We start from the raw sequence: 27,378 nt of genomic DNA on the forward strand, positions 1-27,378 counted from the left end.
AACTCACAATGCAACACGGCTGATCTTTTGAAACGTTTCACATATTATGTCCAATAGGGATTGATTATTAATCGATTGGTGTATTAAATTAAATGATAGATTATTGTTTTTTTATTATTATTGTTTAATATGTCTGAGTAGGCTAAATAGGATATGAATTCAGGTCACATGCAGGATGCAGAACTCGAGGTGAGTGCAGACACGAAGCAGATGTGGACCTCCCTGTGCTCTGTTCAGCCACACAATGAGAGCTGTGCCATTTGGGCTCAAAAGATTATTAGTCACTAATAGTCAGGTTTCAAGTTGGATTAGCAAACAATGGTTGCAGAAGATAAACACACACACACACACACACACACACACACAGTCACACACACACACACACACACACACACACACACACACACACACACACACACACACACACACAGGTCAGGTGTGAGTTTTGTGCTGTCAGGACATTGCTTTATTATAGACTAGGGGTGAAATTGAAAATAAATGTATAAATAAATACAATACAATACAAAGATTAAATAAAGTTTTGTATTAAAGCTTGTGGCATCTCTGTGACCCAAATACAATAACATTTTATTTTAATTCTGTCCATTTACAGTCTGTAATTTGGTCCAGAATTCCTTTACTGATGTATGAGAACAGTGCACTTGTGTTGTAATTTGTATGGTGAACATGAACTATGCTTCCTTAATCCTTTATTAGCTGTAGCTCCTGTAACTCTGGTCAGGTCAGGGTCCCTGGGAGTCCCAGGACCATGTCAGGGACCCTGGGAGTCCCAGGACCAGGTCAGGGATCCTGGGAGTCCCAGGACCAGGTCAGGGTCCCTGGGAGTCCCAGGACCAGGTCAGGGACCCTGGGAGTCCCAGGACGGCAGGACCCCACGTTGAAAACCTGAGCTGTGTTCAGCATGAGGCATAAAACATGTGCAGAGTGATAGGCAAGTCTTAAAACATATTTGGGTATGATGGCGATGCATGTTTTAGTTGTGACATGCTGCACATGCAGCAAATGTACAATGATTGTGATTAACTTCTCTCAACTGTTCACTGGCGTCTGTGGCTATCCATTCCTTTGTGAGTGATGATGAAAAATATGATTTGCGACTGGCTGCTGCTACTGTAAAGTGTAAAGGAACCATCTAACTACAGTATTCCTTTAAAATGTTCCGCGAAGTAACAACGTGCTTACTTCGACGTAATTGGCATCACCGCGGTTGACGCCTTCTCTCTCAAATGATTGGCCGAGTCGTGGGAATATGCAAGTATACTCTTGATTGATTGGCCTGAAGCCGGTTTCAACAGCGCAGAGAACGCAGCAGTTCCACTCCGACATCACACTCGCTATACCCTACCGTCCGTGGTCGGCTGCCGAGAAGAGATGGAGGGACGTAAAATATAATCGTGAACATTTGCCTATTTTTCTTTTTTTATATTCACGTCGACAAAGTACACTTGATGGAATTGACCTCATCAATGGATAGTTCCACAGAGCTTTCCATCAAGCATCGGGATATCAGCGTTGGCGAGGTTGCTTTTGCAGAGGAAATACGCCTTCCGATCAGGAGAACAACCAATCAACCGTGGCGAACCAAAGATAAACAAGCCTTATGATAAGATAAAACTCTGTAAGAAATTGCTTATGTTCTACTTTTTACTACTTAGTTGCATTTCACGTTTCATTGTCAATGTCTGTGGTCATATTGCAAAAAGAAGGGGGTAAATGTATTATAGAAATGTATCGTTTGGTTTGCTATGCATGGAGATAGCAGGTGAATTACCATTGAATTTCATTATAATTCTATGTGCTCGAATAATGATAGCCCACTGAAGGTGCATCTGCATCATGCCAATAGATGACAGATTGATTTGGGGGAATCCCATGTTTACAAAGATCATGTAGCCTACTACAGTGTTGTGCGTTAATGTCTGGGTGGACAGAGCAGAGCAGCCCAGTACGCACTAATGGGTCGTAGGAGCGTCTCGCCCTTAGCCCACATTTGTTTTGTCCTGTTGTAGTAATGCGCTCTTGTGGGTTCGCATAAACGCAATCCAGGGAATAGACATTTGGACCAGCCTGCAGAAGCGACTAGAACAAATTTGCAATTGGGTTGCACTAAAACGTCTGCCCTGAAAATAGTTGGGCATATAATTATTCCCTATATGGTAGATTTTGTTCGATTTAGAGGGATGGGACCCCCACATAATCATTCCACGTTAGCAACATTGTTGAATAGTTGTTTGCTGTTGAATCCTTTGCCCGGTTTTGAATCGGACCTAATGCAAAAGATTCAAAAGGGTGACGTCTGACATAGTCCATTTGTCTGTATAGTGAGACGTGAATGGTTTTGTGACCGAGGTGCAGCTTGCAATAAAAGGAGGGCTTGTGTGTCAGAATCTCAGTGGTTACAGGAAACGCTTTGAAGTATATTATTGGCTCTTCAAAGCTGCCTCCGAAGGCTTAGCTTCCAATTCTATTGTCTAAGCCGGAGGTGGGATCATCGCACCTCATTGCACCGATGGCAGCCGAGGTTGAAGGTTGGCTGCAGCAGAGGGCCATATAGATTATAGGCCAGGTGTGAAATTCTATCCTGCATGCTTTCCTGTCTCTGTCAGATCATTTATTAGACAGAATGACGGGATGTCACAGCTTCCCACCAGAGGTTGACCATAAAGGAGAAAAGGGCTGCAATACATTATGCACCTCCACAGGCCCATTTGCCATTAGGCTACCTGACCCAAACTATAAACAACACAGGGAACGAGGGGGCATAAACATATAAATAACGGTCTTCCCCTCTTACATAGTATTATAGGGTTGCATCAAATATCGAATCAATCGTACGTTTGCTGAATGTAGCCTGATCATCTAAATTCCAATTAGCTAATACTTTCAAACATACCGGTATGTGTCCAATCCAGAGTTGTAATAGCAGACAGAGAATGACACCTGCCATGCCAGTTATGGTAGACGTCCTGCTTGTATTTGACAAAACGGACATTAATTACTCAGTGGGGGGCAATTACTCAAAACAAATCTAGTTTTCTCTACCCTTTTTATTAGTTATTACAACAATTGATATATTCAAGCTGTTTGTGCGATATGTGCTTTGTGGATCTGAGCCATGGCTCAAAGACTAATGCAGTCTTGTTTGAGACTGGTTGATAAGGTGTAATTACAAAATGTCATGTATGCCTATAGGTATCCACTATCCAGGGTTTCCCACTGATCTCCATCAGCTCTTTATCTCCATTTCCATGTAGACGTGGCTTGTCATCTGGCTGCCTTCTCCCATCAAACCTGAGTTATTAGTGATGCTAGCCTGTGATATAGCCTCTGCAGGCTCACTCAATTCAAAGTGATATTTCGTTATGCTACCTGCCATGACTATTATGTATTTTAAACTTAGCCACTAGGAAGGTCATGTTTAATGCAACTAGAGCCGGCCTAGATGTACCCCAAAACCTGTAACTAGTACTGTGAGTTTTGTGCCATTCAATGCTAAAGTGATTGTGCCATGCAATGCAGAAGTGATCTCTGAAAGAGATAGAGCCACAATAACTCTCCTCCAAGGGATAATGTCAGGACTTTGTTGCTAAGCAGTTCCTCCTGTGCGCCCATAGTAAGCACAGTTTTATCTACTAAGGCATGTCGTGTGTAATTACAGGCAGCCTGCCATCTTTTGAAATCTGCCTAATTGGTCTTTTCATTTTAATAGGATGAGGGGGCAGAGGGACAGGGGGTTAAGGGTGGGGGGTTAAGGACTACGTCATAGAGGTCAATTGGAGAGGGGTACAGACTGGCAGTCTTATTTAAGCTCAATTCATACTTTGGCGTGTGACGCTGTCATGCGATGGAGCATAAATGTGCCATTATAGGGCGTAGGTCTAGGCTATGTCATCTATGTTGTCTATGTTATGGTGCTCTGCCTCGTCTACCTCTCATGAATGATACATACTGTCTGATTGCATTTAATGCAATATCTGCAATCTGCTCTTAATCAGTCACAGGAGGCTATTCTTTATTAGGAGCAAAGCCCTTTCTCAGAGAATACATTGGTCTTTCCATAATGCTTCATATAGAGCTTAGTTATTTTAGTGTGGAAAAGAAGTTTGCTGCTGCCATCATGTAAGAGCCCTGCAGGGAGCATTTCCCCAATCATTCCTCTTGAGTTCTCTGTTTTATTAAAATTTGTAATGACTTGAAGGAATCATTGACCCTTAACAGCATAATGAACGGCCCTGCTTGTGCAGAGGAGAGGGCTTGGTGAGTGGGGGTGGGTATAAAGACAGGGTTGGTTGATAGTGAGAATCGTTCACATAGCTATAGCAAGCTATGTTCTCTTTTATGGAATACGTTATAGTAGTAGTATAGTTTAGCCTAAGAGCAATTAAAAACATTGTGCTATAGGTCTGGTGAAGTTAGTATACTGGCTAATAGTTCTTCTGTTTATTGTCACATCACAGGTTTGCAGCTCCCATCATTTGCTGTTTCAAAGGGAAGAAGTAGAGAGATACAAAGAAAGACAAACATTAAGGAAAACATGTCGTTCAAATATTCCTGATATTGATAAAGTGAAATATACGAGCAAGATAGATTTCAGACCTTAGATACATTTAAGAGATATACCAGTCAAATTTATGTTGTTTTCGATAACTACCTCAAACCTAGATTCTATCAAATTGCTTCCCAGAAAGGATCTGTCTGTCTGTTAAATGTTTATAAAGGTATGAGAGCTGTTCTCACCAATATCTATTCTATATGAAGATATTGATTGATTGGCTGACTTGCCCTTTGTCCATTTGCACTGGCAGCAATCAAAGTGAGGCCTAAACTAAATCTAATGAATGGAGCGAGCGACACTCAATATACGTACGTACAGCTTCTCTGAAATGAAATGAAATGAAATGAAATCTATATTTACCCAGGGTATCTGGGCTAAGCTCAAGAACTTGTTTCCAGCAAGGCCCTGCTCATAGAACACATTTCATCGTAGTGGTTGATGCCTTGTTCAAGGGCATTTCAGCGGTGGTAATTTTAACCTGTCGGACGGCTGGTTCGAACTGGGAACCTTCCGGTATCTAGACCGCGCCGCTATCCGTTCGGCCACCGCTGCCACATGAACCCACATGAACCTATCAGCTCATGAACCCAAAGGTTAGTCAGGGTGCCCTAGTTCGCACACGTATGATAATGATCAGATAAGACCATGTTTACTTCTTAATACTGACTGAGTGTCGTTAGACATCAACCCATGCAGAGCAGGCAGTGTTGATCTTACCTTGTTACTGTCTGAGTGCAAGGGCACATTTGAGTGAGTACAAGTCGCCCTACTCCTGACCAATGCTGTTTTGATTGTGCCTGGCTGGTCCAAGTTAATGGCTCCACATTCTTCTGCAGGGTTTAAAGTTAAGCATAAACACTTTAGAGAGTAATGCAACTTGTTGAACGACTGTATACACGTGTATGCATTATTGAAAGAAAAAATCCTTATTTTAAAACTTTCACTAGGCTTTCTGTAAATGGGAAGATGTTGTTGCATTGCAGTTTAATACTAAAGCAAATACTAGAAAGCCAAATATTGATTTATTTTACCTTAATAATGAGAGCAAATAGAGGCAGTTCCAGTAGATTAGGGAGCAAAAGAAAGGGACAGCCACAAATTGAATTCTACTACTGACAACAGTGACAGTATTTTCAACACACAGCACAATATTCCTTTCAATGAAAAACTCAGAGTGCTCATTATCATGGGCAGTGGTTAGTACTGGAAAGACAAAGACAGCCTAGTGGCAGGTTCCAGACTGAAAAAATAAAAAATAAAAATAACACAATGACAGTGCATTGTTAGTTATGCATTCCTGAATCTTGTGCGCTAATTATTTCTGCTCTAGTCTACGGGATGTGTGATGTGTCTGTAAACGTATGGAGAGAAAACAAATTATGATGACTATAATTTGATACTCTACTCAAAATACCTGTTTTACTGAAAGTAGCACAACCAAACCTGCTTCTCAGTGATACTGCATATCCCAACTGTCGATAAAAATGAATGACCAAAGGAGACAGTGTGGTGTATCAAACGCAGAAGCATGGATTTGACCCTCATTCCCCTGCAAATCGAACCTTGAATGTTACGTCTCTGGGAGTTTAGACTTTAGAGGCATAAGAGTCATTGTATTTATTTGATGTATTTTGAGCATTTGCATGAATTGTATAGAAAGCCCTGCTTAACACTGTTGTAATACCTTTTACAGGAGCTAATCTCAATGGAAATGAGTCTCATTGTTATCAGTGGCAGGCCTTGAGCGTGGTTATTGTGTAGGGCAGAGAGGCTCTGGGATGTTTGGATGTTCTGCATTTCAACCTTTGTGCCTTTGTATTTTCAGAGAGGGAGAACATAAGAGAGAAATCTAGGTCTCTCTTATATGGTGCTCTGATACCAATTATGCAAACTAATAGAGAATTTAACCAGGCTGGCTCTTATCATCCTAATCCGAGAGTAATAGAATCTATTAAAAATGTATGAGAGGGTGGGGGTAGCTGGTGTAGGCGAGTGTGTTGAGATGAACGCAACATCTCCAGCATTACTGCCTGCTTTCTAGGTCTGTCTGTCAGACTCACTTGTCTCCTGTATTACTCAATAGTACACTTTAAATAATAACACAAAATGCAATTGGCAATTGTATGCAGTTACGTTATTGTAATTATAGTTGCCCATTTTAGCCCCACAAAGTGAATTAAATGCTTTGTGTTTTTACTGTTGCTCAATATGCATTATTTATTGAAAGGATTGATTGAGACTCACAGCAAAATGCACCTCCGGAATTAGAATCATCTTTTGGTTTTTTATCAGCGAGAAGGCCTAAACTTTTAAAGGAAAATGCTATATAGAATATGGGGAACTGGGGCTTTGTTTTTTTCCCTGAGTGGCACAGGGGTATGTTTCCTGTCCACCCCTGTGGAGACTGGGATTTGAATCCTTCACAGTGCCATCTTGGCCGGACACTCCAGTGAACACAATTGGGGTGTTCGTGGGTGGGAAGCAGTTGGGGAAGTCATTTTCTGTTACTAGCGTATCCTACAGGTTGGTGGGGGTGCTGTTTAGCAGGGAGTGGAACTAAGAAGTATAGCGTGTTCCTCTGCATGCATTACGCCCTCCCTTTGAAACTCCTCATTGTCACTTTAACTTTAAGAAGTGGCTGGTGACTCCATGTATATAATATATCGGAACAGACACGTCTACTGTCTACCCCTTCCCAAGAGTCAAGAGTGAAGACCAAACAGTAGGGGCAGGGCATACATGGGCAAAAATCGAAATATAGTTTTGCTCCAGGACCCAAACAAAATGTAAGTGCCAAATAATTTCAAACACTGTCTCCTGGGCTACTCCAGCTCATACCCATGAGGCTGTTTAGTGGTAGAAGAAAGATTGTTGAAGGTCAGGCCCATGAGTAATTTGGAGCTTTTAGGAGGGTGTCATGCTTTAGCTTTACACATTTTTATGCCCCACTTTGATATGTTTACCACTATCTAAATATGTCTCTGCTGCATTTTGGGAGGAAGAAAGAGTGCTGCACTAGCCGGGTATTAGTGCATATGGCCAACTATTTTCCTCAGAAACGTGATTCAATTTCAGCCTAGATTGTCAGCCAAGGAAAGGGGACAAGACATTTTAAAGTGAATAGAAATAAAATCTTAACCCTAGAACACTAAACACGGTTAATGTTCACCCGGACAATTATATTTTTGTAATTTTCATAATGTTGCTGATTTCTGAGGTGGGTGGGTCTTTCGGTACCTTCATGATGCTCAGTAACATCATAGAAGGTAGGTTTGTTTCCCTGCCCACATCCCTGTTTTTTTCTACAGGCAGGTTGGGTGAATTTCATCCGTGTTTTGTGATGGAGTGATAGGGAAAGATCCCATACACCCACAATAGTTTTTTTTCCACTGGACCATTCTCACATGTCACAGGAATGGGTGGACCAAAGGAGAAGTTCCCAGCTCCATTTTTTAAGGAATAGTTTTGAGGGGCGCTAGCCCCTCCTATACACAGGTTTAATGTTTGTCTTTAGTTCAATGTTTGTTTTGTAAACGCATTGACAATGAATGGAAAATGTACGTCATAATGTGTCGTTTACGTCATATTGTCTCTTTATTGTTACAGTACATCAAGTTGCCATGTATGGCTGTACTTCAATATATTTTGATGAGAACATTTTACATTGGGTAAAATATACCTGTGTTTAGTGATGGTGTGACAAAAGTTATGTTTAGTGTTCTAGGGTTAAAATCTTTTACCTGAAGCCATTTATTTTGTATTTCAAAGAGAGATATGGTTGTTTATGTCTTATCAAAAGCTGTGTCAATGGTATTCTCTGAAGGTCCTTAGGGGTAGCCATCTGCTTTCTGTTAGTCTTCAGAGGAAGGATCAGTTTCCTGCCTATTTGAACGATCACAACCATCATCTAGTCTCTTCATCACTTCCCTTGTTGCTCCTGCACTGACCTTGTTATATCTTCTCATGCCTAGTCCTGTCCTGAGCCCAAGGATGACAATGGGTTATAAAATGAGACATTTTACGTTTCATGCCATTTTCCCAGAGACCCCAGAGTCTATCACTGATGGAAAGAGCCAATTTGTCTGCCAGAGCGTCATTATCAGAAAACCTTGGGAGACAAAAGATGGACTGCAGAGTGCAGGGTCCTTATCTCTCTGGCAGACCCTCAGTGAACCACATCATGTTTGATAACGCTGCTTATCAGCCACTCTGATGTCACCCCAAACTGGCAAGGATTGAATGTCCTTGCAGCTTAAACTTTGTCCTATTTTCCTATTATCCATGACTGTGGAAACCTTGCAGATGTTAGCTTATAGGAAATGGAAATTAAAGCTTTATAACGGTCACAGAAAAGTGCTGAAAGAGCTGAACAAATGGAGATTGTATCCCATCAGGAGCAAATTAAGATTTGCTGCTGTTCGAAATGTGGAAGGCTTTTTGGGTAGTGCAACAAAATGAGATACAATGCAACATGGCTTAACAGTTGGCACATTTGTGTGTTAGTAGCCTTATTTTAATTGAGCTATGCTTGTGACTGCCAGAGAATATTATCTTCTTACCATTGCATAAAACTGTCTGTAGTTACTTCTGTAGTTACTTATCACAAGCTGAATTGAGATATCAGTTTGCCAATTACAGTGGAAGAGACAGAATATAATAAAGTACCATACATCAAGGAATATAAGGCATGGAGCTTGCTTTTGTTGTGCAACACATTTTCTGGAGGGCGCCATCCAGCTCTCCAAAAAATGTGTTGCACAACAAATATGGCATCACAGAGATCTTAGCCCTGATACTGTCATTCCACTGTCTCACATTAATTTGATCTCAGGTCCCTTTGTCATTAGTCAGGAAAGGCAATTGTAAGCCCAAAGCCAAATAAATCCCTAAGACGTGTACAGACGTCCTGGGCACCCCCTGGTATACTTCATTAGGACGTGTACAGACAGCTTGGGCACAAAATGGGTTAAACAGTGGCCTCTCTTTGTGAATTCTAATGTCCCAACCTTGATTTATTTTCATATAGGAACAAATTGGAGGATAATGGAAGGTATTTTGACTCTCGTCTCATTTTTTGCCAGTAAAATACTGAATGCTTTTCCCTAGAGATACCTTTCCACTTTCCTCTGTTCTCTTTGCTTGTTCTGCTCATACCTCTTTTTGACAAATTGTGTAGTAATGGAAGGGTCGTTGTGAAATTGGTTTGCTTTTCAAAAGTCTGACTATACCAAGGCTTTTAGGTTGCCATATGTGTGTGATCAGATGAGAAAATCTGAGCAGTTTGAAGTGAGCTTGTCACTGAGGGGCAGAAGGGGTGGAAGCGTAAAGCCTGATTTATATTTGGTTGCGTGCTGGTGTTGTGAACTGAAAATATCCGATCTACAAGCTCACCAAGTCTTGCCGTGTGAGCTTGTAGATCGGCTATTTTCGGTGGCCAAAACCTGCATGCAACTAAGTGTAACTCAGCCTTAAGAAAAAAGGAAGTGAGAATAAAATAAAAAAACACTGTTCCTTTATTCTTTTGACATGGAGGTAATCATGTTTCTGCAGCTAGTCACTGAGCACTCTATCCTGTGGTTGACTCACTTAAGCTGCCCTCTGGTCCTTGAGGGAGAAAAGAAAACACTAGAAACAGACAAAAACGAATATGAGAGATGCAAAGGCAGTCTGGCAGCTGTGTGCTGCAGGCTCCTATTAGCTTACTTCAACAGAATGAAAGTAGTTTGTTTCAATGCAAGTGTATGAATTGCTCCCCCTAAGAGATAATCTTTTGATAGCATGGGTATGGCTTTGGCTGTAATATCTTTGCATAGTTTGCAGTTAGCAGCTGTCTATCTACAAGGGGCATCAATCAGGTAGTAGTAGTAGCAGTATGCCTGGTTTGAGATGGCCCTACTGTAGGTAGTTCTTTACATTTGCCATGCTAGCACATAGAATAGCTGACTCTATCAGATGATCAAAGGGGGTGTTGTAGATGCACTTATCTATGACAGGTTCAGATAATACGCAGCTCTCTATTTAGAATGATAGTCTCTCTCAGCACTGCTGAGAAGAGCCCGCAGCTCTGTCAGACATAGCCACTCATTACCTCTGACAATACTTAACTCTGCAAATAGCACAACCCGTTTTAGAGAACCTGCCACTTTTGGCTTTCACTGCTGATCAATACAGCTATCAATTCATACAGCAATTTAAGAAGCCCAGCGCTCCAGGCTAGGGAGAGATTGAAGGGCACAGCCTTACTGTAGGCTACAGAAGGCCTTGTAAATGATCTGTGTCACAGAAACTGACAGAACAAGGTTGAAAACGGGAAATTGCCATCATAACAACTAAGCATATGGAGGAAATGGAAACTCTATTAAATGATAATTACTTTGTAGCAGCTCACAGGGGGGGCTCCTCACTTTTAATAAGGTAAGCACCCTAAGTGGGTGCTTAGTTTTATGTAAGCTGTTTAATATCTACTTAAGACCTTGTATGATGAATAGTGAAACCGAAAATATATGATCTACAAGCTCACAATGCTTTCTTTGTGTGGTTAAGTAAAAGAGAGATCTTTTCAAGAGAATCTAATTTAATGCATCTGTGCATTAAATTAGTTTGTGGTTGAGTTGCAATATCACTCTTTTTATTTTAATCAACTTTTAAGGTCAGCATTCGGATGTTGGGGCCATAAAGTAGTCTCTCAAGCCAGAACTCTTCCACAATCGTCAAAACATACAGTGTTTGTACTTCCGCCTCGTAAAAGTCCCACAAAATAATCTGTCTAAAAATATTTCGAATTTGCATTTCTGCTAAACAGCAAGGTAGATAGGGTTCGACTAATTTGGGTTCCAGTAGGACTTTATGTGACTGCAAAGGCGAAATGGAAGTGGGGGAGGGGGGCATGCACTGTATTTCCTACTTATTCTCAGCACTTCCCATGTACAGACTGTGAGGTGGAAGCGTTTGAAAATTGTGTGAGCCAACAACTCTGTCTCGAGAGACTAGACGGAAAGTAACAGTTTCTTTCCTTTTACCCAGCAGGTTCCCTAAAGCTGTCAGCAGCTAGAGCCTCAGTGAGCCACTATGCTGGCATGCATCCAGAGACAACAGAACCTGGCATCCCAGCATCTGGTCTGCACTCCCAAAATCCTGGATGTCCCATCTCTACCACTGTCGCTACCTGTACAAACACCACAGCCCTGTGCTCACAAAGGTGAGGCCATATCAGATGATTTTTATAACCTAGACAAGACAGTGTCTGTCAGCACTGTGCAGTGACATTTATAGCTGTTGCTAGAATTGCTATACTATTTAGGATCTACAGCATATATTTTGTTATGTGATGAATAGCAAACAGCGATGTGTTGTGAGCTTTTCAAATTCTCATTACTTGCGCACAAGTACTGTAATCAGCTGCGTATGACGGTGTTGTCCACCGTATGTTGGTGTTGTCCACCGGCCAATAGGGGACCACCATTCTTGATGACGTAACTAAGGTATGTTTGGTTGATCGACTGTGTGTGTGTGTGTGTGTGTGTGTGTGTGTGTGTGTGTGTGTGTGTGTGTGTGTGTGTGTGTGTGCGTACGTACGTACGTGTGTGTGTGTGTGTGTGTGTACGTACGTGTGTATGTATATATGTATGTCAGGGTAAGAATGGTGGTCCCTCATTGGCTGTTGATGGGGACGTAACTAAGGTACGTTTCAAGGTTGGTATAAGGTCTAAAGGATTTAGAACAGCAGTTGTAATAGACATTAATTAGTAGCAGTACTTGCGCGGAATGCGCGCCCTGCTTGCGCACAAGTAGGCCATGTGGCCTACTTGTTTCCATTTGTGTACAAATGTACGGTTTGTCATTTCACAGAGACACGCGAACAAGGAAAGTGTTTAGCTCGACCTGGATTATGACTGTTGTAGAAAACCCTGTGCTGGCCTTTTTCTAAGTCTATATTTGCGTGAGCTTGATCATTTGCTAGTTGTCTTAGCATCTTTAATTTTATTAGGATTAGGATTATTTTAATGGTGATTGCACTAGAGACACAAGGTAGATAGATGCCACCTAACATCATGACCTATTCAGTAGACACCCTTTAATGATGGTGATTGCACTAGAGACACAAGGTAGATAGATGCCACCTAACATCATGACCTATTCAGTAGACACCCTTTCCCCCCTGAGTACGTATTAGCAACCTACATACACAGTGTGGTTGTTACCTCCTTCACCAGGCTGAAGGCAGAGAGGGAGATTATGTTTTCACTCCTGCCTGTCTGTGTGTCTGTTTGTCATGGGATAATCCCAGTTTCTTGTCCAAAAAGTACCTCTTTGCAACAGCAGGATAAAATATGATACAGATCTATGAATTGGTATACAGTATATACCACAACATAGCTTTTGTAATAGTTAATATTTATCAACCAAATTTCAGGAATAGGTTGCATCCCCTACATACGTATAGTTTACATGGCAATTGCAAACATTTCTTTGGTTGTACTGCAGTGGGACAATTGCTTTACCAATGTCCTTTTACATTGGGCTATGGTGATACGGTATGCATATCCTGAACAACCTGATCACCCATGATGTGCTAGAATACTAATGTGAGCTTTCTGTGCTAACGTTGATAATGTTGCCTGGGGCACCGATGGCCTAGTGGTTAAGGCGCATATAGGCTCTCTTTCAGCCTGATGGCGAGTCACAAGTCCTGACGGCCTTCGCTGCGTGTCGCATCAGTTTACTTTTGTGAGAACAGAGATATAGAGATAGGTCACATACAGATCGAGAGACAGAGACACAACTCTGTTCTAAAAGACTAGGGCCCTTCAGTGCCACACTATACAAATGGATTCAGGCCTAGTCAGTGCACTTTGGCTATACCCAGGCTGGAATTGAATTCTTGGAGAACAATGCCAAGCCACTTTGACATGCATGTAAAAAGACAAAAACAGATTGAGAGATATGTTTAGGAACATTTGATATCAACCTCTATAAACACCCTGTCCTTCCTGAAAATAATTACCTTTTTTTTTTCAATTGCACTGAAATATAAAACCACATGTGCACATATGGAGTCATGGACCATGTTCATGAATCATTCTTATTTAATGTGATATTTCATATCAAACCAGTGGTTCTCATTGTGATATTCTAAATATTATTAAAGTATTCATTTTGAGTTAGCCATTAGCCATTTTGAGTTAAGCTTCATCATGTACTTTTCCTTGGGTATGCAACTTGATACATCTTAACAGTATGACATCTTTTTGTGGACCTGAATGGTAAGAATAGATTAAAGATCATAATACCTAAGCTAGAGTAACACTTTTTAGCATAACGTCATCTATGATCTTCTTGGCATTTTATGGTTAATAGTGACAGGAAGATAAATAACCAACATCTTGCCTTATATCCTCAGCTGTGCTCAAATTTCAGAGGTCGACTTTCCTACATCCATTACCCCCATCTCTTCATTTCCACCCTGGGGGGAAATGCCCTTTTGTCTCTTCTTTTATTAAATATTAATTTGGAATCAGTGGAGCACTTGTCTACTAAACGCTAGAACAGAGGGGCCTAGTTTGCCTTAGGCAGAACCAGGAGCGCTTTTCTCATCCTGTTTACCTGCAGGGCCCATTCTCCCCTGAGCTTCCTATGCAGCCACTGTGTGTTAAAGTTAAACAGCACCCATTTGCCTCCAGCATCACCCTGACAATTCAAACATTGCCAGATGGGAGAAAAAGTACTGCCAATCTACAAACTCGCAGCACTTCACAACTCACAACATGTTGTGAGCTTGAAGATCTGCTATTTTCACAGAATGTTCGCCTATATCAGGGGTTCTCAACGTTTTTGGCCAGGGACCCCCGGAAATGCTTTGGCAATGTCTCGGGACCCCCGCCCCGCCCCCTCCCGACCCCCAATATAAATTGACTGCTACAATAACCTTAAACCATTTTGGGCGGGAACCCCTTTTGGTGTTTTAAGCATTGTTATAATTTAGCTATTGAAAAATAGCAGATCTACAAGCTCATAGCGCGCCACCGAGTGGCGCGCTATGAACTTGTAGGTCTGCTATTTTTGAAAAATCGTGAAAATAAATTAAAAAAAAATATATATATATATTTTTTTAAATAATTTGGGGACCCCCTAAAATAATTTGGCGACCCCCCGAGGGGTCGCGACCCACGGGTTGAGAACCCCTGGCCTATATGACATGCCCAGAATAGGGAGGGACGCTAGGGGTCAAGTGCTGAGGAGGAAATAACAGGATTCCAGTATTTTCATTGTGCAAAGTTCTGCATACTTAGCCCTAACACTACTACTGTATATCTCTGTGCTTGAGTGTGGTGACTGGGAATGGTTTCTTCCCACGCTACTGGCCTGTGCTTCCTGCAGGCTTTCTTTTGAGACAAGCACTTTCCCCGAACTGAGTAAAGGTCAGGCGGCTGTGGCTCAGGAGGTAGAGCAGGTCGTCCAATGATCCATGGGTCAGCGGTTCGAATCCCGGCTCCTCCTGTCTACATGTCGAAGTGTCCTTGGGCAAGACACTGAACCCCAAATTGCTCCCGATGTGCTGGCTGGTACCTTGCATGGCTTCCGCTGCAATCGGTGTATGAATGTGTGTGTGAATGGGTGAATGTAATGCACAATCTATGTAAAGCGCCTTGGATAAAGGCGCTATATAAATGCACCATTTACCATTTAAAGGTCCACATAAACAAACGAGGAGTGACAAAGGTGTAAAGACGTATCTGCCTGAATCTCCTCTTAACACACATATCTAAATGCTCAATCCTGAGGCTACTCAGCTCTGCGAACCCAACACCCCCTTCGTGAAAAGATTGCTGAGATGGAGTGAGGGAAGGATAGAAAAAGGGGCGAATGAGTGTGTGTGTGTGTGTGTGTGTGTGTGTGTGTGTGTGTGTGTGTGTGTGTGTGTGTGTGTGTGTGTGTGTGTGTGTGTGTACGTGTACGTACTTGAGTGTGTTCACGGAAGGGCCGGAGTGAATGAAGTGCTTAGTGGGAGTGAGTGTTCTGGTGTTATAGTACATCCTGTATGTCTTTTTCTCTGTTCCAACATCTCTCTATCTCTCTAATGGCTACACTGGATTGCCAGGTCGAGCAGTTACCCCACTGAAAAGGACTCTCATGGATGTTTAGCAAGTAGCCTAGCACTCGAGGTCCCTCTCTCGCTCTCCCACAACCCTTCTCTTTCTCTCTTTCTGCCCCCCACCCTCCCCGGTCTCTTTTATGTTCCCCACGGAGGCTCCAGTTGGCACTAAGGCCCCGGCTAAAAGCTATAATATGACACACATGCGTCCTCAGGTCTAAATGGGTTAATGGCAATACTAACTCTGTTAGGGCACGGGCCTCTACAGGGTGAGGAGCCGCACTGCACAAAATGTTTGACTATGGAGACCTTAATGCTTGGAACATTGTCTGGGTCAGGATTTCACATAGAGATGAAATAAAACTGCTGAACGTCATTGGCTGATATTGCAAGAAATGATACAAATTAAATGAACAACCATTCCACTTTCACTGGTAGTCTGAATTGAAGTCAATAAATCTCCTTGTTCTGCCTGCTCAGTATATAACAGAACGAAGGTTGGGTCAATTAATTACATTGCTCTAATGAGTGGGTTATCAAGAACTAATGTGCTCATAGAAACCGTTGTCATGGGAACAGAGACTTTGCTTTTCACGTATTGAGTGCCATCTTGTGAAGTTGAGCCACACAAAACAATAAAACATTAGGAATATTCTTGTGGTAAATAAGAGTACAGTATATCACTGGTGTGAACAGTACCAGTAACACTACCAAGATCTCAGTAGCTGCATTCTGTGCTTTGATCATGGCTGCTGTTTCGACAGCGACGGAAGCGCGCTGTCCGACTACTAACCCTAAAGCTACCTCCACATTGCACCGACGGTCGGCTGTCGGCCAGTTTGGAGGCGTCGCGAGGTTGTCGGCAGGAGACTCCCGACGAGAAGCTCCCGTCGCTGCTTTCTGCAATTTGCATGGGGGAAAATAATGTTTCGTTGGCAGACTAGTTTTGTGCAGATAAAAAAATGCTAGTCTCTTGCAATCTGGCAGTTTTAAGTAGTCTTTGACTAGTCTGAACAAGTTTGTTTGGTCTGAAGTCACCTTAATACTAACCCTAACACTAACTGCTCAAGCCACTGAGCATGTGGAAAAGACAGTGACTGGCTGGCTGACTGAGATTTTGTTATTATATTGTAGGATTGGAAAACAAAGACAGGAATTAACATCCAATTAGAAAATAATCAGCATGAACGTAAACAGATTTGGATTAAACAACTAACACACAAACAAATGCACACAACATGCAACATAAAGGCTAAAAAGTATAGGTTTAGTTCACCTTCAATACCAACAAACTATTAACTTTTCACTCAACATTTAAATGAAGTGCCTGGTAATGTTTGTTTAAGGTGCTGTAAACAAACCACATGACATCACGTTTAGTGCTCTAAACAGACTTTAAAAGTCCATAGACTTGACTGCCATATGACGTAATTTTGACATAAGACATACGTTGGAGTAGCTCTGGCCCACATAGCCCTAATGCTCAATTCTGCCTTGCATTAAGGCTATGGGATTGATGGCTTCTAGCTCTCTCATGAAACGCAGACCACTCTCCTCTGTAGTGAAAATCTAAAGAACATTTGACCTACTCACCAATACAAAGATGGGTTGTGTCATTAGAAAGCCTACTTTCCTTAATGGACGCACTCTGAGCCCCCTACCACACGTATAAAATGCACTTTTTGGCCAGAAAGGGATTGTCTATGAGGTGGAGGGAGGTCTTGTCTACCAGTTTAGCATTTTATACGTGTGGTGGGGGGCGTGACGGTGTCAGTCAATAATAATGTGTGAACACAACTTGACAGAAATCAAAAATTGTTTGCCTACTTACCCTACAAGATCTCCCTCCACACATACCGGTATGTGTGATCAGATCAATGGCTCTGACACTTGCTCTTAGCTGTAGTGTAATGCCGGGGCTCCACTACAAAAGTAGTGGGCGCTATTACTTTTCAACCGTTACTTTTCAACGGTTTGTCGTACAGACTTGATTCGATTTAAATTCCTTGTCGTCCATGATTAGAGTCAAGTAGCCCCGCCTGCTTTTGATTGGTCAATAGTTTCTATAACTTGCCATAATTTTTCAATGGTTTGTCGTACAGACTTGTGAGCCGTGTCGCTTGATTTGATTGAAATTCCTTATCAATGATTGGAGTCACTTAGCACCTCTCCCTCTTCTGATTGGTCGATATGTCATAATTTCTATCATTTGCCATCACATTTGAACAGTTTGGTGTAGCTACTTGTGGGTCACCTCATTGGACTCGGTTTAAAGTCCTTGTCCTTTATTGGAGTTACATTGCCATGCCTCCTATTCTGATTGATCAATATTTCACAGTCTATCTTTTGCCATAACCTTTGAACAGTTTTTTGTACAGAGTCATGAGTCACCTCACTGGTCTCAGTTGAAATTGAAAATCCTTCTCCTTCATTAGAGTTACTTAGCTCTGCTCCCAGTTCTGATTGGTTGATATTTGCCCGTAACATGCACAGACACGCGAGCGCCCGGTCATCGCTGCTTGCAGCTTTAATTTATGTTTGAAAACGTTTTTGGATGGATATTGCAAAAATAGTGGTCATTGTCTCCTCATGCTGGTCTGGGTGTGTAAGGAATTTGAGGCAGGAGAGAAGTCATGGTGTGGAAATGCAATGAGCCAGTCCAACTCCTGTTTTTAGCCCATGGCTCAGGGGCTTGTTTTGCCCATAAATCAGTGATTAACTCAAACCGCTCCAAAACAATGAGGTCTCCACTCCAATCTGTGGGGAATTGCTTTAAGTGTGACCATGGGAAAAAAGATTAGCCAGCTTACCGTGACAGAAAGCGCTGTGTGGGATTGCATGGGGGTGGATTCAGGGGTTATGAAAGACCATAGATCTATGGATGGTATGATGAATGCTAGATGCTGTACTCCATCCTTCCAGTGTGTTACGGCCATTCATTACTCTCTCTCTCTCTCTCTCTCTCTCTCTCTCTCTCTCTCTCTCTATATATATATATATATATATATATATATATATATATTTATATATTTATTTATTATTTTTCATGCAGATATTCTGCATCTGCACTCTGAGAACTGTTCATATGCACTGCTTGTGCATAATTAGCCATGGGGTAATTGGAGATTGGCCCCCCACTCCCAAACTTCTTTCTCCAAGGACATCCCCTGCATGGACGGAAGAAGTCAGTTTTGGGTGTTTTGTGTGAAAGCCTGCCAGTTTTACTCAGCATGGTGCCACAACAGTTATAAGCAGCAGGTTTCTTGCTCAGGGCCGGAGGGCCCCTCCCAACCAAGAAACATTCAAGGCCAAATAGCTGAAATCTTAAATGTATTAATCTAAGTACCTAGAGGCATGCATGCATCAGTGTCATTACGCTGATACTTCAGAGAGAATATACATACTGTGCAGTACATGCCTTCGAATCAGAAGAACATAGTTGAGTGTTCATTTAAAGCTGCAATCCTCAACTTTCATCATGTCTTACCTGGAGGGTAGGACATGAAAGGAGTCATGGACGGGCACAAATGGCCGTGTTCGCGGGTGGGAAATCAGGCGACGAGGACTGCATTAGCAACTCCTCCGGGTTGGTGACATGACGGAGCAGAGCTGAGAGGAATAGCATTCCTCAGCGTGCATTACGTCCTCACGGTGAAACTCTTCCGGTGAAAAGAAGTTGCTGATGATGGCATGAGTAGGAGGAGGAGACACATGGGTTGTTTGGACCCAGCCAATAGGGGGGGGGGGGGGGGACTACAAAATGAAAGAATGAGGCTTGGGTTAAGGACTAAAATTGGGATACATTTTAAAAGGTAAAAAAAGAACACAAGAAAAAACCCTGCATATGTACATGGCACATGTACCACATCTTGGTGAGAAAAGGCCATGGGTATTGCAATGAAATTAAATTTATAAGTGCAGAATGATGCCCTCAGCCAAGGTTGACTGCTAAACAAGTGATTCTATATATAATATATAGAATCTACAATATTATTGTAAATTCAGTAATGGATTTGACTGTGGAGAGGACTTCAAGTATGAGACTGTGGTCTGTCTACAGGTGATTAACTGCTTAAGATCAGAATACTAATTACCTCCTCTGTCATGTCTTACCCAACAATACAAACCTGGTTTGTGTGTGTGTGTGTGTGTGTGTGTGTGTGTGTGTGTGTGTGTGTGTGTGTGTGTGTGTGTGTGTGTGTGTGTGTGTGCGTGTGCGCGTGTGTGCGACTTCACATTTGAAAGGTGCATTCATTTTCTTTTCTTTTCTGTAATTCCTACACCTGACTTTATAGAGAACGTTGTCATCAATATACCAAACAAAGCAGTTGTAATGCAGCAACAGTTATCTTCATTTACTGTATTGTATCTTTGCTTATGTCAAAGGTCCATACATCTTAGCACTGGAAGTAAAGGCCCGGGGCTGTTTCTAGACAGCATATTTTCCTCACTTTTGTATCATCATTCATCATTTAATTGAATTGGCGAGCGGTGCTATGCACCCTTATGTTATGAGTTATTTGAAGTTAGACTTCAGCCAAGAATTTGCCATTTCCACAGTACATTTCTTCCTGGCTTACAGAGCTGACAACTTGGCTTAAATTAAATGTAATAACTAATAATATTGTACAGTGGCTGCTGCACCTTAATTGTTTCTCATTTATGTGTAGTAAAGTGTCATATGAACTGGTGACATGACTTTCAGAAAATACAATAATTCAATGTATCTATTTGTTTTGACAGAGTGAGAAATACTGTAAGCCGGTTGAGACTGTGAGGGGGGTCATATACGCGAGTCAGAAGCCTTATCCTCAAAAACTTGTATACTGTATAATATAATGGCGACGATCTTCATATTTATTCATCATGACATTGAGAAGAGATTAGGCTTTTCTAATCAAATCGAAAAGTATTCCAGTAAATTACGCTATTGTTGATGGAGTGTTTTTGAAAATGATAAATATGTGATTGTTAAGTGGGGAAAGTGTAACCAATGAGATTTCTGTACCGCTACATTAAGCTAGCCACAGTGGGTGGTACAGCTGAGATGTGTCTCCATGGCACTGACACTGTAATCTCTGGATTTAAGGAGTGAGACACCCTTTGAAGATGAGTTAGTATTCAAACTGTTTGAAGTGTTTATGGAACATCAAGCCAATCTCACAGCTCAGGGCTAAACACTAAAACTCTAGTGAATGACGGGTGGCACGAATGACAGGATTAGTTTTAGAGTATTTATTTCTCTGTGGTAATTGGGTGAGATGATCCATGGCAGATTATGTGTGATTGTGTGTGCTGGTGGTTAGTATTGATGCAGAAATCTTAATTTTACTCCATTTAGAAATAGAGGTGGGTGATGTCACCTTCTCTTATTAAGACTAGGGGGTCTTGTAAACCAAATATCTCACATGTATGTATGGATGTATGTTATAGATGGATGGTATCATGGTATCATTGGGATGTAGAGTATGTCCCATCATGAAGTAGACAAATCAAGTCTGGCTAGTTGCTACTACATGCATGATGCCACAAAACAGAAGCACTCTGGCCATGAAAGCCTTAATTTCCCAAATAAAAGTGAAACTTAAGCAGAGGCTAATGAGTTGGGATGTAGTTGAAAATCTAGGCAAGTTACCAAGTTACTGTGGTTGTGCTGTGCAGCATGGAAATACATTATAATAATCAATTGTACCTGACCTGTACCAGTGACTCCACTGTGGCAGCGGTGGCAGCGGTGTGGCAGCGGTGGCCGAACGGATAGCGGCGCGGTCTAGATACCGGAAGGTTCCCAGTTCGAATCAGCCGTCCGACACGTTAAAATTACCACCGCTGAAATGCCCTTGAACAAGGCATCAACCACTACGATGAAATGTGTTCTATGAGCAGGGCCTGGCTGGAAACAAGTTCTTGAGCTTAGCCCAGATACCCTGGGTAAATATAGATTTCATTTCATTTCATTTCATTTCATCTGTAAATTGTGTATACAGAAAGCTAAATGGCATAGACCACACTTTATCTAAAATAATTCACTGGTTTCTTCCTGTTCCTCCTTCCCACCACTCTCTCCATTGGCAGATTAGGTGTGAGACTGTACAGTCATTTGCTTTGGTATATTAAGGTTGTGTAGACATCTGTTCTACACACTCCCAGATGCCCTTGTTTTCTGTGGCAGTGCTATATTGTGATACATAAATAAGCAGTGTTTTGCTGTGCTGTATTTCTCGGAGGAATTCACTCATGCTGCTGGCACCATGGTGCGGTTCTTCATTCTCCACTGGGAGACGGCTGGATGGCTTGAACACTCCACCTCACCTCTTTCTTCCATTTTAAACACCCAATTTATTTCCTTCATGAGATGGATCTTGTAGATTGAATCATTTTCACAGTTGGAGGCTCGTTGTGGGCCTGAAATGAAATGAACCCCCAAATCAATTTCAAACGGGAACAACAATTGAGCTCTCCCCCTGCATCGCTGAAGTACCTCTGAAGTACCCCTGCATCGCTGAAGTACCTCTTCAAATGGATTTTGTTATTGAAAACGAAATGTTGTGTTTTTTCCCACACCACATTTTCCTTTTATCCCATTCAGGCCTGACGTCGAAATAAAAAAAAAAAAGTTTTCTAAATCATGACAATTTTCGGAAAGATTTGAGGCACATTTTAACGATTTTTCAAAAATAGCAGACCTACAAGTTCATAGCGCGCCACTCGGTGGCGCGCTATGAGCTTGTAGATCTGCTATTTTTCAATAGCTAAATTATAACAATGTTTAAAACACCAAAACGGGTTCCCGCCCCAAAATGGGTTAATGGTTAATGTGGTTAAACGCTAACGTGACATGGATGCGTTCCAGGTCTCAATGGATTATTGCAGATTACTGCTTTGTTCTCTTCACTGCCATGATTTCCGCTGACTATGGTGTAATCTAGGTTAATTTCGGCACTTTTGCTTTTCATGTCAGGAATTCCATAAAAGTGTCGTTCTGAAGGGTGGTGGTAATTTCTGCCAGGTGATTTATTGCTTTTAAATGGAGCGCCTTTTCCGCCTCTCCTTTGTCGCTGTGAGTTAAGCAGCCATGAAATTGCCTGAATAATGGTGTTTAAATCCAATCTAGGTTTGTCCCCTCAGCTTTCCCGTACACTATTCAATAGCAGTTCTCCTGCTGGTCTGTTGCAACTTCTTCCTCAGCTAAAGCTCCAGGCTTTTACATTAGTGTCAATTCAGGTTCATAGAAGGATTAACCACTTAAGCTGTATTTCATACTTAGTCGTACGACGAAGTGATAATAGCAGATCCACAAGCTTACAATGCAAAGCATCAAACACGGTATGAGCTTGTACATCTGCTGTTTTCGCTGTGTATATAAATTATATATATATTTTTTTTATATATCTTCACATATGTGATATGAGTCGACATTCCCAGAATCGGGACGCCATGTTGACCATTATCAGGGGTTATAGAGGAAGAGCCGATTTGCTGTTGTGAAATCAGTTGAGAATGAGTTCCACTTTGTGTTCTATCGCATCCAAAAATATTATTTGCACTTGATGAATACTTAAGAGAAAGCTTGGTATAAGCCAGTGTTTCTCAACCTTTTTTGGGCCAGTGCCGCCAATCCAATATCCAAGCTTTATTTTGTATTGTGTTTTTTACGGTATGTAAATTAGAAAACATCTCATCGAGTTCCAAATATCAGATCTTACATTAAACTGGACTGTTAGTATTTAATTATTACACCATGATACTGACATGATACTGACCATCCTCAGTATCATGGTCAGTCCTCCAACCTTCTCTGTACGTCCCCTGGGGGTGTTGTACCACCCCGTTGAGAAACACTAGTATAAGCAAACAACATGAACATATACATTTATTTATATTTTGTTACAAATAGTTTCTTTCTTTGTGTAAATTTGGTGTAAACTGCGTTTTAAATACTTTAAATTATGTCTATCATGCAGATTTCAGTTATTGAGAAGTGAATGTAACTCTAGTATTATGTAGCCTATATGTTCTTGGTGTATCAGACTGTCTTGAATGATTATAAAATGATTGTGAATATACAATATATATGTGGATAACCTTATTGGAACTACAGCGTTTTGGTACTCTATAATATATAATAGTGCATGTCAGATGCAAGAAATTATCAGTCAAAACTATTAGCCTGCTTCAGCCAAGCTCATAATGGCTTCAGTCATGATTTAATGAATTGCAATGTTTTTCCACATATTTCATTAAGATACAAAGTTAATTACCACTTTTAGACAACATTTGCTATTTCTTCTCACGTTTAGCAGCATCAAGTTCCACTTATGCCTAATTTATACACAGTTGTACGTAAGTTGTAAGTATAAATCAGGCTTTAGGCTGCCCTATGATGAGTGGCTCGATATCTCCAAATGAATCCCACTTGAGCCAATGGTAAAATTAGCTCCTCCCTTGTTGCCTCTGCTACCCTCTCTGATTTCCCTGGATAAATCTGATTCTGGGTTGAAATGAGTCTGAATTAATTTCATAAAGTACTGATCAAACAGTGCCAGAGGTATCCCCCTCCTCCAAATGAGTTTAAAAGAGATTCAGATGTCTCCCATTCCTCTCTTAAAAGGATTTAGGGGAGCGATGGAGGTAAAAATAGAAAAGGTTCCATAACAATGATAAAGGTTTTATTGTAGTATTTATTGAGGGGCGCTAGGTTTAATGTTTGTCTTGTCTAGACAAACATTAAAAATGACAATGGACAGAGTTTAATGTTTGTTTTGTCTCCAACACAAACATTAAATGCCATTAACAATGAACACTAACAGAGTTTAATGTTTCTTTTGTCTGTCACTGAGCAAATCGGCATATGCATGTCAGAGGAAAACCTCTGCCGATAAGGGACCACGATTCTTATAAACTGCTATTTTGTGATGTTAAACGGACGTCATATAATTATATCATATGTGATGTTGGTAAAGCGCCCCTCACTTCACACGGGTGTGATTTCTTTGCTCTAAATGAGTGTTAAGTGACCGTGGCTATACATTCAAAATAAACGTATACATTGTCTTGATACAATAGGCAAGTCTATTGAATTCCTTTGTGACAAATTAATGTCAGAAATCAGAAATTTATCAGCCCAGCAATAATGATCTCCCTCTGCTTGTGTTTCAGGTGAGCCAGAATCCATGACTTCTCGGTACCCATCTCCTGCCGAATTGGATGCCTTCGCCCAGAAGACAGCCAACAGCCCTCTATCCATCAAAATCTTTCCATCCAATATCCGGGTACCCCAGCACAAACATATTAACAGGACAGTGAATGGCTTAGACACCACAGGCCAACATTACAGCCCCTATTTACAATCCTTCTCAGGAGCTCAAGGTTTGTTGGCCGTTATCAATGCTTCTGTGATGGTTAAGGGTGTGGTGAAAAATTGTGAAGGGAAGAGGACTAAACATTCCCCAGCCCAGACTGCAGCTGCACCATATAACAATCCTTTGAACAACAGCTACACAGTTACCAGACATGAGCATAAGGCCTATCATATAGGCTCCTGTAAGCGCTGTGATGTCCCTAATGAGACACTTTCCTCCAATGCTATCATGACCTCGGGAGATCAGAGCTTGGCTCCCCAATCAGAGCTAGCAGAGGTACATAGCCTAATGAGACAGATGAACCGAGTACCACACAGCCAGGCCATGCAGCCAGTTAGAGAGTCACAAGCCAGCCCCTCACTCCAAGCTGTAGCGGCGGTGGCCTGCTCAGACCCTGGCTATGTTTTGGGAGTGCCACACCAGAGCAGCCTGGCGTTCTCAGGTGCAGTGCTACCTACCCAGAGTGCCGATATGGCCAAAGCTCGGTACCTAGATGAAAGAGACTACAGACTGTGGCAGCAGAAGCCACAACATCAAATTCAGCAGCAACGACAGCAACAACAACACTATCAACAGGGGACACTGAGGATGTACAACAATGCTCAAAGGTGCAGTGGCACGGAGGCTACGGTTTGCCGCTCTCCTGAAACCTGCCTCCCTTTGGCCCTCTCCACACAGCTATCATACAGGCCACACCCCCTCAGTGCAGACACCAACGGGGCTGGGCAGGAGCGAGGCAGCTCCTCCCCTCTGAACTGTGCTGCTATGCATGGGGAGTTCTCCGTTGGACAGTACTTTGCTCCTCCATGGAACAGTGTGTTGGCCACCCCTGTCAGTGACTGTTACACTTCTCAGGAGCTGGCAACTAGTCACTCAATGGGAAGGCCTAGAGATGTAGTAGGGCTTTCCCACCCACAGCCTCATCCAAATCACCACCACCACCCACATCAGCAGCCCCAGCTCCACCCGCCTACTCATCCTCTGGCTTACAGCACAGACCAAAGCCTCTGTTGTGGGATGCCCAGCACAAGCCTGTGCCATGCCTCAGTGCTTAGCAGCAGCTTGCAGTCTCTGGAGTGCCTGATCAGTGAGATCCACCCTCCTTGCATCAAAGAGCGCATGCTGGGCCGCGGGTACGAAGTCATGGGGATACCTCGACTAATGGAGCACCACCAGCAAAACCACATTCAACTTCCTGTCTACAGATAAGACCTGGTACTGCAGCACAGAAAAAGATAAATATTTCACATACTTTATGGGCAGAATAGTATCAATTTTGGAAGACCATCCTAGAATAAGACATCCTTTTTTATTTGTGCATGTATTTGTAGAAGCTGGTTCTACAGTATGTTACAAACCTGAAAAGGTAAATGCTAATCATGACTCAAGGGACAGGTTTATTTCAAGATTTTATTCTTGTTTGTATATTTTGGATGACCATTCATATACTGTATGCCTGCTTGCATTTCCTAATCCCAGTGCTGTGCACCAAGTCAGTATGAAACTTTTTTTGTTTTGCTGTTTTCGGTCTTTAGAAACTCTATGGCTATAGATTATTTGCAGGCAATGCCTCTGTAGTTCTTCATAGGGTGCCATAATAAACATTAATTTATGGGATGAAATGGACAGAACTCCAGGCTTCAATATCTAATAAAGTATACTGCGATCAGCTGGGTATGTATGTATGTACGTACAGTATGTATGTCGGTGTCCTCTCTTGCCCAATTAGGGACCAGCATCATTTGGTTACGTCATCAAGAATGGTGCTCTCTTATTGGCTGTTGATGGTGACACAATATATCATAATATATCAAGCGGTGATGCCAGTGGTGTGCGCACCTCTTGGCATGCTCTGCTTGAACACAAGTAGCTCATACATGTTCTACTTGTGTGAAAGGCGCGAGTTGGCGTCTCCACAGAGTGCAGTTTGGTCTAGTTTGGCATATATATTCCTCATCTTTTAAACAATAATCAGTGATGGTCAATTGTGCATTTCAATGAAATTGAAACTTAACTTAAATATGGGAATTTTGTCTCGTAATTGTTTAATTTTTTTTGATAATATGAAAAATGTGAATATGCTGTTATGTTTTGACATACCGGTACGTCTTTTTATGCAGCTACTTTTAGAGGACATTTCTTTTTATTAGTAATTTAACTTTATTTTTTTTGCTACATTGTTGCATGTTGTTTATGTTTTGTTGGCTTCTCGGATTCCTGGCATACCAGTCATAAACTGCAGTCTAGTTCCTTAAATTAGCCATTGCAGAAGGTGCTGACCTTTGTAATATTTTACTTGTTTTAAGTTATTTGTGTGACATGTGAGGCTGAGCATCCAGGATTGTCAT

At 41.8% G+C, this 27,378-nt stretch overlaps 1 protein-coding gene across 2 annotated transcripts; it reads left to right on the plus strand.

The window, feature by feature from the left end:
• The first annotated feature begins 1,406 nt into the window (after positions 1 to 1,406).
• LOC306940023 (protein FAM222A-like) lies at positions 1,407 to 26,257 on the plus strand. Of its 2 annotated transcripts, none has more exons than XM_079524926.1 (3): positions 1,407 to 1,639; positions 11,600 to 11,774; positions 24,828 to 26,257. In XM_079524926.1, the coding sequence occupies exons 2-3, from the start codon at positions 11,645 to 11,647 to the stop codon at positions 26,237 to 26,239; spliced, it is 1,542 nt and encodes a 513-aa protein (XP_079381052.1). In that variant the 5' UTR covers positions 1,407 to 1,639; positions 11,600 to 11,644; the 3' UTR covers positions 26,240 to 26,257. The 2 variants fall into 2 exon arrangements, with proteins under 2 accessions (XP_079381052.1, XP_079381053.1); XM_079524927.1 differs by having other exon boundaries at positions 11,603 to 11,774.
• Positions 26,258 to 27,378: the final 1,121 nt, after the last annotated feature.

The sequence above is a fragment of the Electrona antarctica genome, assembly GCF_951216825.1.
Source record: "Electrona antarctica genome assembly, chromosome: 16".
Lineage (NCBI taxonomy): Eukaryota > Metazoa > Chordata > Actinopteri > Myctophiformes > Myctophidae > Electrona > Electrona antarctica.

Coding starts and splice junctions, on each gene's coding strand:
- LOC306940023 (XM_079524926.1), top strand. CDS start 11,645: ATGCTGGCATGCATCCAGAGACAACAGAACCTGGCATCCCAGCATCTG. Junction 11,775..24,827: donor ACAGCCCTGTGCTCACAAAG/GTGAGGCCATAT, acceptor CTTGTGTTTCAG/GTGAGCCAGAATCCATGACT.